The sequence below is a fragment of the Sus scrofa genome, chromosome 8, assembly GCF_000003025.6.
Source record: "Sus scrofa isolate TJ Tabasco breed Duroc chromosome 8, Sscrofa11.1, whole genome shotgun sequence".
Taxonomy (NCBI): Eukaryota; Metazoa; Chordata; class Mammalia; order Artiodactyla; family Suidae; genus Sus; species Sus scrofa.
In genome coordinates, this window is record NC_010450.4 from 31,675,469 (window position 1) to 31,694,976 (window position 19,508).

General features: G+C 44.4%; 1 protein-coding gene across 8 annotated transcripts in view; it reads right to left on the reverse strand.

The window, feature by feature from the left end:
* The window catches only part of RBM47 (RNA binding motif protein 47), a 182,625-nt gene extending 167,336 nt beyond the window's left edge, over window positions 1-15,289 (reverse strand). For 2 of the 8 annotated variants that reach the window (XM_021101133.1, XM_021101125.1), the window contains exons 1-2: window positions 15,134-15,287; window positions 14,823-14,985 (exon numbers count right to left, since the gene is read on the reverse strand). Coding sequence is in view for 3 of the 8 variants with exons in the window: in XM_021101119.1 (XP_020956778.1) it covers window positions 13,716-13,760 (45 nt within the window). In the remaining 5 variants the exon portion in view is untranslated. The other 6 variants (XM_021101126.1, XM_021101128.1, XM_021101124.1 and 3 more) reach the window with 5 other exon arrangements.

A 19,508-nucleotide genomic window follows, 5' to 3' on the forward strand; every position in this document is an offset into this window, starting at 1 on the left:
CCTACACTGCAGCTCATGGCAACACAGAATCCTTAACCCACTGAGCCAGGCCGAGGATCAACCCAAGTCCTCATGGTTACTAGTCGGGGTCATTACCACTGAGCCACAATGGGAACTCCCTGTAGTATGAGTTTTTGTTCATGCATGACTTACACTTAGTTTTTAATATTAAATATGTTATTTAATAAAGTATATATTAAATATGTATTCTAAACTAAGTATATTGAATACATTTAATTATCTTAGTACAAAAATATATCAATAAGTTAAATACATAATGCAAATATAAAATATATATTTAATACTTCAGTACTAAATACTTACTTTATATATATGATATATGTGATTAAATATATAATATGATTAACTTGCTTATAGCCACACCTGCAGCATATGGAAGTTTCCAGGTAGGGGTCAAATTGCAGCTGTAGCTGCCGGCCTATACCACAGCCATAGCACCACCAGATCCAAGTGATCTATGCCACAGCTTGCAAAAATGCTGGACCCTTAACCCAATGAGCAAAGCCAGGGATGGAACCCTCATCCTCACAGAGACTACACAACCTGGGTTCTTAACCTGCTAAGCAACAATGGGAAGTTCACACTAGAAGATTCTTGATGGCTGAAACTACATCAAAGATGTTTCAATGTTAACCCATCCTCATCTACCCTCCATCACAGTTTCCAATACATAGCAGATGCTCAGTTATTGTTAGAATACTGTTCAGTCATTTGTGAGATATAAATAAAGGTCACACACCTTACCTATATTTGCAAATCCAAATATAATGAGAAACATAAATAAAGGAGTCCAAAACAGTTACCTATAAGAGATGCCCCTTGTTCCTGCTGGACCTGCTAGATGCAAAAGGCAAACTTTCTTTTTTTTTTTTTTAATTTCCAATTTAAAAAAATTTATTAAAGTATAGTTGATTTACAGCAAAAGGGAAATTTTCAGCATCTCCTTGGGATGTTTACCAGGCATCTCAGTAAACATACCCCAAACTGAGCTTTCAATTCCCTCTGCCCCACTCAAGCCTGTTCTCCTTCAGGCCCCGCCATGGAACTCAGTAACTCCAGCCAGAATCCTCATTCTTCCCTCACCCTAAATCCAGGACATCAACAAATCTTGCTATTTCTGCCAGTCATGGAGAATCCCCTGCCACAGCTGAACTGAGACTGCACAAAAGGCAAGAGGAGACACTGAAATAATGGCACCCAGCTGACTAGCTTCTCTCCACCTCCAATGCCACCTTCAAAAAAGAACTCTAAATTTTTTTCTTTTTCTTTTTCTTTTTTTTTTTTTTTTTTTGTTGTTGTTGTTGTTGTTGTTGCTATTTCTTGGGCCGCTCGGCATATGGAGGTTCCCAGGCTAGGGGTTGAATCGGAGCTGTAGCCACCGGCCTACGCCAGAGCCACAGCAACGCGGGATCCGAGCCGCGTCTGCAACCTACACCACAGCTCACGGCAACGTCAGATCATTAACCCACTGAGCAAGGGCAGGGACCGAACCCGCAACCTCATGGTTCCTAGTCGGATTCGTTAACCACTGCGCCACGACGGGAACTCCTAAATTTCTTTTTCTTTTTTTAAATTTTTTATTTTTTGTCTTTTTAGGGCCACACCTGCAGCATATGGAGGTTTGCAGGCTAGGGCTTGTTAGAATACTGTTCAGTCATTTGTAACTCGAGATTCGAGCTGTGTCTGCGACCTACACCACAGCTCACGGCAATGCGGGATCCTTAACCCACTGAGCGAGGCCAGGGATCGAACCTGCATCCTCTTGGATACTGGCTGGGAAGAACTCTAATTTCCTTCTTTGCTACAACAGCCTCCCTGCAGTCCAGTCTTTACCCAGCAGTCAGAGTTACCGTTTTAAAAGTCCGTCGTTCTTCACGCTTTCCACTGGGCTCAGGAGTAACGAAACTCTTTTCCTTGGTCTTAAGGGACTACGTGCTCTAGGACTCGGTTACCCCCACAACCTTTCCTCACACCTCCCTGCTCCTTGCTCCCAGCACTGCAGCCACAGCGGCCTCCTTTACATCCTTCAACGTACCAAGCTGGTTCCAGCCTTAGAACCTTCATAAATGCTACTCCTCCTAAGAAGGACCTTGCTTCCAACAGACATCTTCAGCATCACGGAGCCAGGCTCACTCCAGCTAAGAGCTCCACCAGCCCTGGCCTAGCACCTCTTAGTTTCTTCAGAGGTCTGATCCCGTCTCCACCGGCAAAGAAAGCCCCAGGAGGCCAGGGAACTTTCTTTTTTTTTTTCTTTTTTTTTTGTCTTTTGTTGTTGTTGCTATTTCTTGGGCCGCTCCCGCAGCATATGGAGGTTCCCAGGCTAGGGGTTGAATCGGAGCTGTAGCCACCGGCCTACACCAGAGCCACAGCAACGTGGGATCCGAGCCGCATCTGCAACCTACACCACAGCTCACGGCAACGCCGGATCGTTAACCCACTGAGCAAGGGCAGGGACCGAACCCGCAACCTCATGGTTCCTAGTCGGATTCGTTAACCACTGCGCCACGACGGGAACTCCGGGGAACTTTCATTCTCCATTGTGCACCCAGTACCCAGTGTCTGGCACATAGCAGATACTTAGTAAATAACAGGTGAGTATGTGTCTACATAAGAAAAATAATTTTTCAAGGTCTGGTTTAAACCAGTTTAACTCAGATTCATCTTTTTTTCCAAGTGTACCTATTTACTAGGTCTATATTTTGATAAAATTTTCTACTCATTAATAATTACCACTAGCTCCAACTCCACAGGTTAAAGACAGGTCTAATTTAACATTTATTTGCTATTCGTTTTTAATGTCCCACTCAGTACACATAAGTAATAAAATGATCTGGAGAAAGTACTAGAAATATTAGCTGATTATTAAGTATATTTCTTTTTTTTTTAATTTCTCAAACTGTCTAGTTACTATCAACTTGATGACAGCCTCCAAATCAACTTAGAAATGAAAAATATCCAAGTAACTCAGAGTTCCCATCATGGTGTAGTGAAAACGAATCCGACTAGGAACCATGAGGTTGCAGGTTCGATCCCCCAGCAAGTTAAGGATCCGGCGTTGCCATGAGCTGTAGGTCGCAGACGAAGCTCAGATCTGGCGTTGCTGTGGCTCTGGTGTAGGCCAGCTGTAGCTTCGATTAGACCCCTAGCCTGGGAACCTCCAAGTGCTGCAGGTGCGGCCCCAAAAGCACAAAAAAAAAAACCAAAAAAAAAAATCCAAGTAACTCTAAATCAGCAACAAACTGTGGTCAACAAGAGTCAAAAATAACTAAATCCAGGGTGTTTGTGTACCCTTGGCAGAATTTATATAATATTGCCTTTTTTTTTTTTTTTAAACGGCAAAGAACCTTCCTGGACTGTACACTCACCTTCAAACCCACTTCTAGCACCCCCAAGCCTATAGCAGCCACAAGATTCCGCCAGCCGCTGGGGAAGTCCTTTCTGGAGCCAAATTAGAGATCTAAAAATGGCAGGTGGTCACACAGAGGAAGCTGTACCTCCAAGAACCGAGGAATCCAATTTTACCAACGAAACAAAAATTGTGCAGAGGGAGAGAATGAGGCAGGGGCTTGCAAACTAGTACAACAGATCAGAGGCGATTGTGCCACTCAGTAAAGGCAAGACCAAAGTTTTGTAAAAGGGTCTGGGGAAATAAAGATTCAGTGACACTAAGCACTCATTCGTTTCATGCCAGGTCAAGGGAAAATACTTAACTAAGCTCTGCAATTGAGAAAAAAACTTAGATGGAATCCCATAGCAGCAGTTGGCATTTGGCAAAATTGCAAAGGTCAAAAGAGATAGTTCAAAAAAAAAAAAAAAAAAACCCACACCAAAAAAACACTTATCTTGACAGTTACTTTCAGAACAATCATTAACTATAATTAAATGACAATAGAAAAAGTGATAAACAACATAGTAACATAAGTTAGTCAAGGGTAATTAATTATCTGCAGGGCATGCAATTCACAAGACTGGTTTAAAACAGAGCTAGCTGTAAGACTTAGATGGAAATCACAAAAGATTGCCAAAGACGAGGCTTTGATTTGGAAACAGAAGTGCTGAAATGATTGCGCCATTCCACACTTAGCTCTGCCTTGCTCGTTACTTAGTCATCGGCCTCCATCAAGGGTGCGTGGTGGCACAGAAAATAATGAAACCAGGGAAAATATGGCAGCTTAACTGGAGCCGTCTGAGGTGGAAAAAAAAATCATACTTATTCAGAAAGATGTGTACATGATTGTTATTTTGAGTAGAACACACACAAGTAGCACAACACTTTCAGTCATACTTGTGCTGTGTAAAATCCTGTGCTTTTTTCATTTATTCAACAAATATTTATGGAGTAACGACGCTGTGGCAGACTCTGCTCTTTGGTGTTTGGGATACATGAATAAATGACGCGGGTGTTCTAGTGGGGAAGAGACAATGAGCCATGCTGTCACACGGCACACTTCAGTACTAAATCAGGAATTTCCGTTTGGGCTCAGCAGGTTAAGAAGCCAATATAGGAGTTCCCGTCGTGGCTCAGTGGTTAAGGAACCCGACCAGTATCCATGAGGATGAGGGTTCCATCCCTGGCCTCGCTCAGTGGGTTAAGGATCCGGCATTGCCATGAGCTGGGGTATAGTTGCAGACGCGGCTCTGACCCCATGTTGCTATGGCTGTGGTGTAGGCCGGCAGCTACAGCTCCAATTTGACCCCTAGCCTGAGAACCTCCGTATGCCACAGGTTCAGCCCTAAAAAAAAGAAAACAAACAAACAAACAAAAACCAATATAGTGTTCATGAGGATGAGGGTTCCATCCCTGGCCTCACTCAGTGGGTTAAGGATCCGGCATTGCTACAAGCTGCAGTGTAGGTCACGGATGTGGCTTGGAGCCAGTGTTGCCATGGCTGTGGCATAGGCCCACAGCTGCAGCTCTTATTTGATACCGAGCCCAGGAACTTCCATGTGATGCAGGTGCAGCCGTATAAATGGAAAAAAAAAAAAAAAAAAAAAGGTATCAAGTTAAAACAGAGCAGGGTAGGGGACAGAGTGCCAACAGGAAGGAGGAACTGCTGTTTTAGACAAAGAGGAAGAGTAAGGACTTGGAAGAGGTGGACAAGTGAACCATGAATATCTTAGGGGAAGATGGTTCAGGGAGAGGGAGCAGTGAGTGCAAAGGCTCTGGACAAGAAGTTGTGGCTAAAGCAAAGTGACAACGGACTAAGTGACAGGAGGTGAGATACGGTGCCTCACTGGCTTTTGAGGGAGATGGTGAGGTTCTGGCAAGTTCTCAGCAGTACATGACCCGACTCTGTTTTCTAAGAGTCGCTCTGGATCCTGGGTCAAGAACCAAGTGCACTGGGTGAAGGCAGAGGTGGAAGCAGGGAGAAGAGCAGATTCTACAGCTCCACTGCTGATTTCCTTGATTAACCCTAGCCAGTGGGGCAAGGGAAGACCCTTGGCATGTGGCTGGGGTGTGTGAGACCATTTGATGGAGGGTCTGTGGGCCTCCTACCACTCCCAGTAGGGGAGTGACTCCTAGGTCCCACTCTGGGAAGGGTGCTGGGAGAACAGTCTAAGATCCCTGCCTTCCCAGACTCAGCAGCAAGCTGGGAGTGACTGTCTATGGATATGGAGCCACTGCATATACAACGCACAAATCCCAAGGCTCATTAATACCCTCTAAGCTGGCAGTTTCTGTTTACTCATTGGCAAATCGACATATAACTTGTGGTAGATCCTGGAACCCACGTTGTAGGGCAAAGAGCAAAGAAGGTACCTGGGCCAAACTACTGTTTGTACCAAGTGGGAAGAGCGAGGTTGTTACTGGATCCCCTTTGCTCTGCAAATAAAACTTCACTAGAGGCAATTCTCTGAATATTTCTTCAGCCACCTGCCCTCCTTCCTCTTGTCTTTTCCTTTGCCAAGAGGACACCAGCAGCCCCACTGGGAACAGCACACCACTGTGGCTCACAGAACTGTATATTCACTTAATATTGTTCTTCTTCTCTTGGATCTCTTCATTCATGCTCCCTAATTTTTTTTTTTTTTTTTTTTTTTAAGGACCACACTCGAGGCACATGGAGGTTCCCAGGCCAGGGGTTGAATTGGAGCTATAACCAACCACTGGCCTACGCCACAGCCACAGCACCATGGATCTGAGCCGCCTCTATGACCTACACCACAGTTCATGGCAATGCCAGATGCTTAACCCACTGAGCAAGGCCAGGGATCAAACCTGCGTCCTCATGGTTACTAGTCAGATTCATTTCCACTGAGCCACGATGGGAACTCCCAATGATCCTCCCTAATGTTGAGAAAACACACTTTTCCCTAATATTTATCTATTCCTTCTAATTTTTGAGAAAATGCATTTTTCCCCTTCTCATAATGACCTAGTAACAAGTCTGTGCCCTTTAAAGGATGTTGAAGAGCAGAAAAAAGTCTAAACTTCTAAACAATGTGATGGACACCTAGGCACAATCTGTCCCCCACCACCTCTGGCCTCCCCTATCCTGCCATGATTTCAGAGGTTTGGTTGTGGATAAAGCTTCCATTTTGGTTGCTTTTGGTGGGGGGAGCTCACTTGTGGCATATGTAAGTTCCCAGGCTAGGGGTCGAATAGGAGCTACAGCTGCCAGTCTACAGCAACACTGGATTGGAGTCTGCAACCTACACTGCACCTCGAGGCAATGCTGGATCCTGAGTGGGGCCAGGGATCGAATCCTCATCCTAGTGGATAACCAGCTGGGTTCGTTTTCCCTGAGCCACAACAGGAACTCCATGGAATGCAAAAATGCTGTTATTTTAGGAGTTCCCGTCATGGCTCAGTGGTTAACGAATCCGACTAGGGACCATGAGGTTGTGGATTCGATCCCTGGCCTCGATCAGTGGGTTAAGGATCCGGTGTTGCCGTGAGCTGTGGTGTAGGTCACAGACGTGGCTCAGATCCCGCATTGCTGTGGCTTCGCGGGAATGTAAACTGGTGCAACCACTGTGGAAAACAGTATGGAGATTCCTCAGAAAACTAAAAATAGAACTACCGGAGTTCCCGTTGTGGCGCAGTGGTTAACGAATCCTACTAGGAACCATGAGGTTGCGGGTTCGGTCCCTGCCCTTGCTCAGTGGGTTAACGATCCGGCATTGCCGTGAGCTGTGGTGTAGGTTGCAGACGCGGCTCGGATCCCGAGTTGCTGTGGCTCTGGCGTAGGCCGGTGGCTATGGCTCTGATTCGACCCCTAGCCTGGGAACCTCCATATGCCGCAGGGGTGGCCCAAGAAATAGCAAAAAGACCAAAAAAAAAAAAAAAAAAAAAAGAACTACCATTAGATCCAGCAATCCCACTCCTGGGCATCTATCCAGAGAAAACCATGAGTGGAAAAGAGACACATACTCCAATATTCACTGCAGCACTATATACAATAGCCAAGACATGGAAACAACCTAAACATCCATCAACAGAGGAGTGGATAAAGAAGATGTGGTACATATACACAATGGAATATTACTCGGCCATTAAAAGGAAATAAATAACGGCATTTATAGCAACATGGATGGACCTAGAAATTATCATGCTAAGTGAAGTCAGTCAGATGGTGAGATACCAACATCATATGCTATCACTTACACGTGGAATCTAAAAAAAAGGACACAATGAACTTCTTAGCAGAACAGATACTGACTCACAGACTTTGAAAAACTTATGGTTTCCAAATGAGACAGGTTGGGGGGTGGAGGGATGAGCTGGGGGTTTGGGATGGAAATGCTATAAAATTTGGTTGTGATGATCATTGCACAACTATAAATGTAATAAAATACACCGAGTAATTAAAAAAAAGGGGGGGGAAGCCCAGAGGAAGGAAATTTTAAAATAATAATAATTTTTAAAAAAATAGAATGCACCCGGAGTTCCTGTCGTGGTGCAGTGGTTAACGAATCCAACTAGGAACCATGAGATTGCAGGTTCGATCCCTGGCCTTACTCAGTGGGTTAAGGATCTGGCGTTGCTGTGAGCTGTGGTGTAGGTCGTGGACACGGCTCAGATCTGGCGTTGCTGTGGCTCTGGCGTAGGCTGGTGGCTACAGCTCGGATTAGACCCCTAGCCTGGGAACCTCCATATGCTGCGGGAAGCGGCTCTAGAAAAGGTGAAAGCCAAAAAAAAAAAAATTAGAAGGCGCCCAAACATGATATACATCACTTTGACTACGTATCACATCATACTGACTGCATGCCAGGCACTGTTCCAAGCCCTGTTTACACACTAATGTATTTAATCCTTATAAAACCTTGTGAGGTAGGCATTTTACAGCTGGGGAAACTGAATCACAGATTAGGTAAGCCGCCTACAGTCCCATAAGTGGCCAAGGCAGGATTTGAACCAAGGCCGTCTGTGCTCTTAGCCACTTCCTCATGGAGTCTGAATTTAGTGAATGGTCATCCTTTTCCCCCAAACTATCATTTCCACTCTGGGTAACCACTTTTTCTTTCTCTCCACATGTGACCAAATGTTGCTGACTCTCCTGAGAACAAACTAGCTCATAGAACTTTGCTCTCCCCAGTATCAGCATGCTGCAGCTTTTGCCTTTAATAATCTAACTAGACGCCAAGGTAAATTCTCAATCACAAAATTCTTCTCCGGGAAAGTCTAAAATAAGATCATCTGCCTGGAGAAATATATCATAGATATTAGCTGGTAGAATTAAAAAATAATAACAAAAACATTGGGCCATTGAGTTTTCTGTTAATAATAAGTTGCAGTGCCCCATTGAGTTTTCTGTGTCACCAAATCCTCCCAGTTGTAGCTACACAAAGGCAACTTTGTCTTGAGAAGGCTACTAAGAAGATGGGCCTAATCTTGGCAAGGGCTTGGTGTACCAAGAACCATGTTATGATTTTTTTTTTTTTTAAATGAAAGCAAACAAAAAGAAATATTATTTAAGCCATATTTTCAAAAGGCACAGCACTAGCATCATCATGGACATGGATCCCTGCTTTTAGAGACAGGAATGTTCTACCTGAGCTCAAAAGGCCCAGACATACATTTTCAGAATGGCAATCTAACTAACCCAAGAAAATTAACACCTGAAAAAAAAAGTCTTCACCTTATTAAATACTTTTTTTTCTTTTCACGTGATGTGTAGTGCTTCACAAAAATGACTGAGCCAAGTCTCAGTGCTCTAAAAAGTAAATACTTTTTTTTTTTTCTTTTTAGGGCTGCACCTGTAGCATATGGAAATTCCCAGGCCAGAGGCTGAATTGGAGCTGCAGCTGCCAGTCTACACCACAGCCCACAGCAACATCAGATCTGAGCCACATCTGTGACCTATGCCGCAACTCACGGCAACGCCGGATCCTTAACCCACCGAGGGAGGCCAGGGATCAAACCCGCATCCTCATGGATACTAGTTGGGTTCTTAACCACAATGAGAACTCCCGAAAGGTAAATACTTTTCATTATAATTTTTACAGGTTGGCATTTCCTTGGTCTGATAGAGGTGTCCTGTTCCTGCTTCAGCTACACAATACCGCACGGTGCATCGTACATCCGCCCATTGGCCGTCGCTATGTATAGTTTACACCTGCTCGTCCACATGGGGATTGCCTGTTGCTTCTGGGATCAGGTGGTTTGTCTCCCCAGTAGGTGGAACTCAAGGAATATGAGCAAAACTGACCATTAGCTAAAGCAAAGCACAATCAGGGGGCTAACACTGTCAGCAACTCCCCTTTCATCAACACACACCCACCTATTATGGTCTTAGCACTGGGCCACCAGGTTTCTAAGAATCACAAACACACAGTATACCCAAAGACCAATGTTGTGAACTGAGACCAGAGGCTGTTTTCTCGATTAATGTGATTAATGTAAACAGCTGTAATTTATAAGTATACATTTTGCACCACCCAGAGTCTGCTAATGCCGAAGAATTAATATTTTTCTCAAAATCACAAAGGGTTACACCAACACCTTGTCTTCTGCTATCGTCTCACTTAAGCGGCCTTCAGAAAGGTAGAGACTGTATTTTTGCTTTCTAAAATGAACCCACTCTTTGGGGTTTTTTGTTTTTCCTTTTTTTTAGGGCCGCACCCGCGGCATATGGAGGTTCCCAGGCCAGGGGTTGAATTGGAGCTGTAGCCGCTGGCCTACACCACAGCCATGCCAGATCCGAGCCAAGTCTGCAACCTACACCACAGCTCATGGCAATGCCAGATCCTTAACCCGCTGAGTGAGGCCAGGGACTGAACCTGTGTCCTCCTGGATACTAGTCAGATTCGTTTCCACTGAGCCATGACAGGAACTCCTAAAATGACCCCACCCATCAAACCTGATAGGGTTTACCAAAAAAAGAGCAACTACAAACTACAATCAAGCATTCCTGTTAGAGTATCAGTTTCCTTATGTTTTGTATTGTACAAACACATAAACCGAATACATCTAAACACACCCACAAATCACTTTTGCATAAACTAAGTTCCTAAGATGACAAAAACTCAATGAAAAAAAATGCTCGTATTATATAACTAAGTTACATAAACTGAGCTGTGATTTTTTTTTCCCCCAGGTGTCCTTAAACCATTGCAGAAAATAGAGGAGGCAGAGCAAGAGTGTGGTTGAAGGGCTTGTGACTTTTGTCATCAATTTACTTTTGGTTGCACCAAGAGATGACATCTTGAACTCATTCAAATGAGCCCTCTAGGGCAGTGCACTAGGAGCATTTGAATTACAAAGGGGGGGGTGAGCCTCAAATTCCTACAGTTGCCAGTTCACCTGCAATAGTTGGAGGGTATAATAATCTCCGTGTGAGATTTCAGGTGAAGCCCACATTACCTAACAGGGTTTGGAACTCACCTGTTTCTTAGCTGTTTATTCCTCCAGACCCTCCCCTTCTACTTGCACTGGAAAATTCCTTCCTCACCCCCTTCTCAGGGCAAAAAGTTAAGAGGTTGTGACAAGAGGGGATATACAGACTTCAAGGAAAGGATATTCTTTCCCTCTGCCTCCTCTGCCCCCTACAGATGCTGACAGATAGAAGGGGAGGCAACTATGAAAAGAGGCAGAAACCATCAGACAGCAAGCTCAGACCATCTCAGGAGTGCTTCACTGACAAAACCATTCAGGACCACACACAAAAAAATGGCAAGGTGCCATTTCCCCCCAAATCCCTCCAGGATGAGATGTTTCTAACAACTTGAGGTGGCAGCTGAACAATTACTTATTATCATTTCTATGCTAGTTCCTCCCTGGAGTTTCTAAAGCCTTTTAATAGCACATAACCCAAGTCATCCCTGCCTTGCCATTATTGAAAATCTTTTTGCATTTGTTCTTTGAAGCAATTACTCTGAGCAGGTGGTTGTTTTGACTTATGATAGTAAATCGACATCATCTTAAGACACAGAAATCACTCCCAAGTGGAAAAATATATCTCTTAAACAGGCCAGTGGCTAAATCGCTCCAATATACCCTTTAACTTGGAATCATTCCAACACTTTTTAAACTGCATTTACATATCCATTGTAACTTCATAAACGTTTGGCACAGAAAGTCTAGATTCACGCAAAATCTATCCTTTTCCTAAGTCTTATGAATCCCAAACTTAAGCCCTCTTCAGAGTAAGTTTTTTCCAGGATTATGCATCCTCTGGGAAAACCAAATCACAGTTTCACTTGAGCATCGGTCCAACTTTGAGATCTCCCTCCCCCACCAGCACCCCAGCATCCATTCCTCTGCCCATTCTTGAAAAATCAGAAGGGACTGGAAAGGTGGAGCTGGAAACCTGTCTGAAATAGGCAAATACTTTCCTAGAGCAGCTAAAGCTCACTCACCTGGGACATAATTCATTTTTAATGAGTAGAATCTGAGAAGCAAATTCATTTTATAAGAAAATAATTTTATCTACTTTAACCTTCTAATCTTTGTTTAAATTACCAAGAACAGGTTCTGGTACTACTGTTACTAGTAAACCAAAGAGAACAGTCTAATCTGACTGCTCTTATCGTGAGAAGGGGTAAAAAAAATGAGTCGTCTTAAACACTAGTTAGAGCAAGTACAGAGGACACGTATCCAGAAGCACATAATCTCCTTGCTTTCTATCTTGATTCCATTCCCACAACTGTTCGGGGCAAAATTCAGTCTAGAGCAGCACAATGAGAGAGAATCAAAAACTCGCTGACAACTCAAACTCTAGAGATTGGAATAAAGTGGCAATACCATTATTTTCAATCCTACAAGCTTCTGAAAACTCAATAACCAAGAGAAAGAGACTAAACCTTCAAAATTTGATTCCTTTTCAGTACATGTTCACAAAAGACTCTTGAGCAGATGAATTTAAGTGTAGCCAAGTCAGGTAAAGAAGCATGGCAGTTAGGCTAGTAGCTTGGTTCTTGGCGGTTTAGTTCTTCCTTTAACGCATACTGAAATAATGAAGCTGGGCGCCTGTGAAATGACATTGGAGTCCTCATTTTCCCCATGTGCAGTAACTGAGTCAGAGAGACCAATGCCATGTACATCAGATCAAGGTGAAGGGTAAGGTAAATGCAAAAGCCCAAATTTCTTTCTTTTCCTCCTCGTTTCCATTTCAGACTGGGTGGTTTTGTTTCCCTCCAAGATTTTAGATCATCAATCCGATATTAATTATTGTTTAAATTAATACCAACCCTAACTTCCAAAAAATGCCATCTCATTGCTGTGATTGGGTACTCAGGTCTCTCTACAGTTGTGCTTTATGCCACTGACAACTTTTCACCTTTTAGAATGGGCACCTGCAATTCTCAAACACTTTCCTTCTAAACTGCAGTTGTGCTTAAACCTGTGGCAACTTCTTCACATCAGTGTTGTCAACCTTTTGCTTTCTCTGCCCTAAAAAATTCGTGTGATTCCAGCATTAAAAGTTTTAAAGAACACGTTTCTAATCTACATTCATGCTAAAGAACACTAAGTGGGCCATTAAAATACCACTAAAAGTTGCTCGATTTTTTTCTGTTCAAATCCGTCCGGCCTATGAGTAAGTCCCTGAGGACACTATCTTTCTATCACTTTGATAAGCCTCAAGTAAAAAGCCACAGCCCCAAATGCCTTGGGACAGTACCCAAGAGTAGATGAACCTTTACCTAAATAAAAAAATGAATCACTTATTTGAAAAATTCCACTTCATTTATTTTAACTGATTTCTGAAAGATCCAGTAACTAATTTGTCAGCTGTCATAGTTCATCAGCCCTACACTTTTATGCAGATTGAATTTTTAACTTTGAACAACTAAGCCTGTGCTCGGCATTACCTAGGAAAGTAAATGACGACAAGAAGACATCCCCTTCCCTCCCCCTTAACACTCCCTTAAATGAGACGCCTGTCATGACTGTTTCCTCAATCTCACTTTAATAATCGGAGTCTAAAAAGTCACCTGTGCCTCCGGACGCTCCAATCATATGCTTTCAAGGGCAGGAAAAAAAAAAATTGTTTCTTGTGTGGAAAAGGTTTCACCACCAGAGGAAACGTGATGGGGCTGACTGTATACGAGTTTCTGCTTTTTCAGAAGCTGACGCTTTTTAAATCGTTTCCTAAACCATTTCTTTCCCATTACTTATACCAGAGTTGGAAGGGGGATGGTAGAGTGAGGGAGATGAGGGCTAAAAAGAGAAGAAAACAAAATTTCAAAGTTGGGACCCAAACGTAAGATGAAGGGACAGTAGTTAGAAGGATTGCCAAAAACTACCTTACCTTTGTTATGTATTTGCAGTCGCCCACTTCAGATATTAACACCATTCACAGCCCGGTAGCAATTTACACAGCTAGGAAGTAACCTACCACATCTTCTCGGCCTCCCTCTTTTTAATGTAAAACCAAAATAAGGAGTGTCCAGCTACTCCCCACCGCGCCGCTTAAAGCAACAGCTCGTTTCAGGCTTAACTCCTAGACTCTGGGAATTCCAGTTTGTCAGAATTTCTTAACCTTGGAAACCTGCAGATGGAAGCTCTGGGAGGACAACTCCCGAGCCCCGGCTTCTCACTGTCCCAAACTGCACATTCCAAAGGGAAGCGGGAGCGATAACCCAAGGCAGTTCTCTGGGGCTAGATTCCAGGCGGGATCGAGAACTTGAAAGCGCGGCGACCCCCTGGCCGAGCGGCACCGGCTCTGCACCCCGGGTAGACGGGCGGCCCGGGAGTCCTGCTGCGTCCGGCGCGGCGCGCGGGGAGCGCTCAGAGTCGCGTCTCGAGCTCTTCCCGGTTCCCTCCTCCCTCCGCCCGCTGCCCTCCCCCAGCCGAGGCCATTCGCCTCACAGTAGCAAGGTTGTCTCTCGTCTACTCCCTTCCCTTAAACTCACCAAACCAGATTTTTACTCCCAACACCGGCAACTTCCCGTAAATCTGCACTGAAATTTTATCCTGCTCGCTGAGCCTCCGCTGGCTGAAGGCCAGTGCAACATTCCTGTTGTTTTAGGAGCGCAGATACCTTTGCTGAAGGTTAAAAAAAAAAAAAAAAAAAAAACTGCCTCGATTGGGAGAGATTTGGGTACTTCACCAAACAGACTCCTCTCGGCGCTCAAAAAGTCACATCCATTTCAGAGTGCCAGAAATAGCCCCAAAAGTGGCACCTGCTCCACCTGCGGACATCTGTCGGAATCAGACGTCTGGCCCCCTTTGGGGCGTTGAGGGAAACCAAGCAGAACCACGTTTGAGGAATAAGGAACCTGCTGTTGAATCACGAGCTGATCAGTACACCCCACCCCCGTCCTTCTCCCTAGTAAAGAAGCCATTTAACCAGGTAGGATCACAGTGAGCCCGGCGGCGGGCCTGGTGGAAGGGGGACCTCCCAGAGTGTCCTTACCTGAGGCCGAGCACCGCTGGAACGAGCAAGGAGAGGAACGTCACGCGGACCAAGCCCTGACCTTTGCCGGGGCCTTAGCAGCAGGGCCTGGGGCCTGGGCGCTCGCTGCTGGTTCAGAAGTGTCTCATTTTAATGCGCTCTGACCTAAAGTTACAGCTGGTTTCTAGAAAGGGAACAAAAAAACACTGCATTTAAAAACAGCAGCCAAGCCCTCCTTTAACCTTGCCTGATCTCGGGGGAGTTGGCTCTAACCCCCACCCTATCCCCAACCCCAAGAAATCCGCAATCTGTGCCCCACCCCTCCGCATTACCTGTTTATACAAGAGTTAAGGAGCCTCACGCATTTCAATAGAGCGCTAAGCCTGTTTGTAGGCGCGTAATCGGCCAACAGGAATCGAATTCTGTGACTAAACAAACTAGAAGAGGAAGCAGGCACCACCAGGAACCTAAAACGGAGTTGTGATTTCGGGTTGCAATGTCATTCAACAGAGGGGAAGGAAAAAAAAAAAAAAGTGCTGCTTCTCGCTGGGCATAGTCATAAAAAAAGTTTTGGTTTTTTTTTTGTTTTTTTTTTTTTTGGCTAGTTAAATGAGTTAATACAAAAAGCTTAGAATGGTGCCTGGCACATTGTGTTAGCCGTCATTATTATTTTATTATTTGTTTGCACTGTGGCTTTCTTTCTCAAGAGGAGAGGGTGTGATCAGAAAAGTGGGTTCTTGATCCAACACTGCCACTCACTAGCTGTAAACCTGTGAGCCAGGTTTTTTCTTTTTTTTTAATCTCTTCCAGCGTCCTTTTTTGGAATTTTCTAATCATGAGATTTTTACAGTTTACACTCATTGTGGACCATCTAGAATGCAATGGGGAAAAAAGTTCCTGTAAAATACCGCGCAACTCATTTTCATCTCACTTGAAAGTTGCCATATTGACAAGATACATGAAGATAAATCAACCTGTACATTCCATGAAGTTTAGTAACAGAAAGGAACTGGGGACCTAGCAATCAACCATGGATGTGTGCTTCATTCTAAATTGGATTTAGGCACTTAATTTGCTGTCTGAATCTGGGAGGGTCACTTACTCTATTTGGTTAAAAGCCAGTGCTGGACAAATACTGGTCATTGCCAGTGAAATAGGGGGAAGTCATTTTTAAACTCCTCATAAATAAACAAAAGTGATTATTGAAAACTAAGATGTGATCAATCCTGACACCCTTTTTCCTCCACTTGACTTCTCTCTTTTTTTTATTTTTTATTTCATTATTTTTTTGTCTTTTTGCCTTTTCTAGGGCTGCACCCACAGCATATGAAGGTTCCCAGGCTAGGGGTCTAATCCGAGCTGTAGCTGCCAGCCTATACCACAGCCACAGCAACTTGGGATCCGAGCCATGTCTGTGACCTACACCACAGCTCACGGCAACACCAGATCCTTAACCCACTGAGCAAGGCCAGGGATCGAACCTGCAACCTCATGGTTCCTAGTCAGATTCGTTAACCACTGAGCCACGACGGGGAACTCCACTTCACTCTTTTTTTATTTTTTGTTTGTTTGTTTTTTCCACACCCATGGCATGTGGAAGTTCCCAGGCCAGGGATCTAAGCCGTTCTATAGCAGCCACAATAAGAGACACAATGGTGACAACGCCAGATCCTTAATCCACTGAGCCACCAGGGAACTCCCTTAACATCTCCCTTAAAGAAGGAAAACATGGTCCTTTTACATGAATGAGGCTCTTTGTACTTTGCTGAGCACTTTCATCCACCTCATCTTATCTGATCTTACAATTCCATCCTATGAAGTACTTTATCCCCATTTTGCAGATTGAAGACACTAAGATCAAGTAGCACCAGCTTTCCCTGAGTGGTGAGGCTAGGACAGTTTCCAGTTCTAGTTAACTCTAAAAGCATTTACGAGAGTTCCTGTTGTGACTGAGTGGATTAAGAACCCAACTAGTACCCATTTGGATTTGCGTTCTATCCCTGGCCTCACTCAGTGGGTTAAGGATCTGGTGCTGCCACAAGCTGCGGCATAGGTTGCAGACACAGCTCAGATCTGGTGGTGCTGCGGCTGTGGCATAGGCCAGCAGCTGCCGGTCAGATTGGATCCCTAGCCTGGGAACTTCCATGTGCCACAAGTGCAGCCCTAAAAAGCAGATAGATAGATAGATAGATAGATAGATAGATAGATAGATAGATAGATAGATAGATTTATATATATACATATATATATTTATATATGGAGAGAGAGGTCAGTGACTGCAGGAGACCTGGATCTGGAGTCAGGGAAGATGGCCCTGGAGGAGGCCCAGGTCCCTGGCCCCAGCCAGGTCCTTATGGCAGTTCTGAGTTGGCTACTTTCTCTCATATATTGCCTGCTGCTTCTGCTCCTTCTTTCTCAGTTTTGCACACTGCCCCTATTAAGTGTGGATAATTCTTTTTTTTTTTTTTTTTTTTTTGTCTTTTTAGGGCTACACCCACGGCATATGGAGGCTAGGGGCTGAATTGGAGTTACAGCTGCCACAGCCACAGCAATGCAGGATCCAAGCCGAGACTTCGAACTACACCACAGCTCATGGCAACACCGGATCCTTAACCCACTGAGCAAGGCCAGGGATTGAACCCACGCCCTCATGGATACTAGTCGGGTTCATTAACCACTAATCCACGATGAGAACTCCCAAGTGCAGGTACTTCTTACTCCTAACATTCCACCGCTCTCCCCAGGAATATAGAGAAAATAAAACAGGCCTTTTTTTTTTTTTCCTGCTTTTTAGGACCGTACCTGCGGCATATGGAAGTTCCCAGGCTAGGGGTCTAATCGGAGCTACAGCTGCTGGCCTACGCCACAGCCACTGCAATGCGGGATCCCAGCCATGTCTGCAACCTACACCACAGCTCACGGCAATGCCGGATCCTTAACCCACTGAGCAAGGCCAAGGATGGAACCCAAATCCTCACGGATCCTAGTCAGGTTCGTTAACCGCTGAGCCATGAGGGGAACTCCAAAACAGGCTGTTTTAAGTGGCAGTCTATGGCAAAAGAAATGTGAACTTTCATTATTAATTCTTCGTGGGTGACCTCAATGCCTCTTTTGCTTTATTATTATTACTACTATTATTTTGATTCTCAGGCAACCTCCAGGATCCTGGGGCATTTGAGTCTTGCAGACTCCTGCCTTGTACTTTCTGTTTCCTTCCTTCCCTTCTGCCTAAAAACCAGAGTGCTGGAGTGAATGCAGATAACATGGAACTTGGCTTCCCATAGTTGTGAGTTTGAATCTCAGTTTTACCTCTTAGCTATGTGATGCTGGGCGAATTGTTTAACTGCTCAGAGCTTGATTTCTTCATTTATAAAACAGCACTCCCCCTCTGGATTTCTATAAAAATGAAATGAGAGATGAAATCTCATTATGATTCCTGGCACATGGTAGGTACTCAAGGAATGTTATTTCATTTTGTACCTCGAAAAAAACCTACTCCATAGCTCGCAAAGAATTACCTTTTGCATATTTTAACCTTAAATCAAATAACACTATCGCAAGAACCTGATCAATTGAGGCAAGCCTCAGACCTTTGTGGAGAACAATGGTATAATAATAACACCCACACATCTGTGTAGAATTTCCAATGATGATCATCTCTGGTCATTGCAACTGTGTGAAGTATGTATGGGTAAGGCACAAATCTTTTTTTTTTTTTTTTTTTGTCTTTTTGCTATTTCTTTGGGCCGCTCCCGCGGCATATGGAGGCTCCCAGGCTAGGGGTCCAATCGGAGCTGTAGCCACTAGCCTAAACCAGAGCCACAGCAACTCGGGATTCGAGCCGCGTCTGCAACCTACACCACAGCTCACGGCAATGCCGGATCGTTAACCCACTGAGCAAGGGCAGGGACCGAACCCGCAACCTCATGGTTCCTAGTCGGATTCGTTAACCACTGCGCCACGACGGGAACTCCGTAAGGCACAAATCTTGTGTATCACCCCACTGCTCAGATTAGGAAACTGAGGCTATCAAGAATTGCTCCAAATTGCTGGTAAGTAGCAGAACCAAGGTTTTTTTGTTTCATTTTTTTTTTTTTTTTTCCAACTCCTTTTCACTTATTTCCTATTGCTAGAGCTATGAGTACTTTATCCCTATATCCAGTTGGGGCACAGAAGCAAGGAGTTCCAAACAATTATTAGTTCCTAGTTGTGGTGAAAGGGTCAGGAAATTCTAGCGAGGCTTTCCAGACATATCTCACTTTGGAGGCATGGAGACCCACAAAGAATTCCATCAAAGATCTATGCACTACATAAAGTGAGGCGTGCTAACCCTATGCAATACGCTTCCAACTCTATGACAAACAGAAGGCAGCAAAATAAAGAGCTCAGGCTTGAAGTCAATAAGACTAAAGTTTGCATCCTGGCAATTGTGAGGTCAGGAGCTAGTTATCTAGCTCTCTGAGACTCAGTTTGCAGCTGACGGCAATACTTAACTGTGGGGTCATCAGGAGGATTAAGTGAGATGACATACACAAAAACACAGTGTTCAGAGTTCCCTTTGTGACTCAGTGGTTAATGAACCTAAGATCCATGAGGATGCGGGTTCGGACCCTGGCCTTGCTCAGTGGCTTAAGGATCAGGCATTGCCATGAGCTGGGGTGGAGGCTGCAGATGCAGCTGCAATCCAGCGTTGCTGTGGCTGTGGTG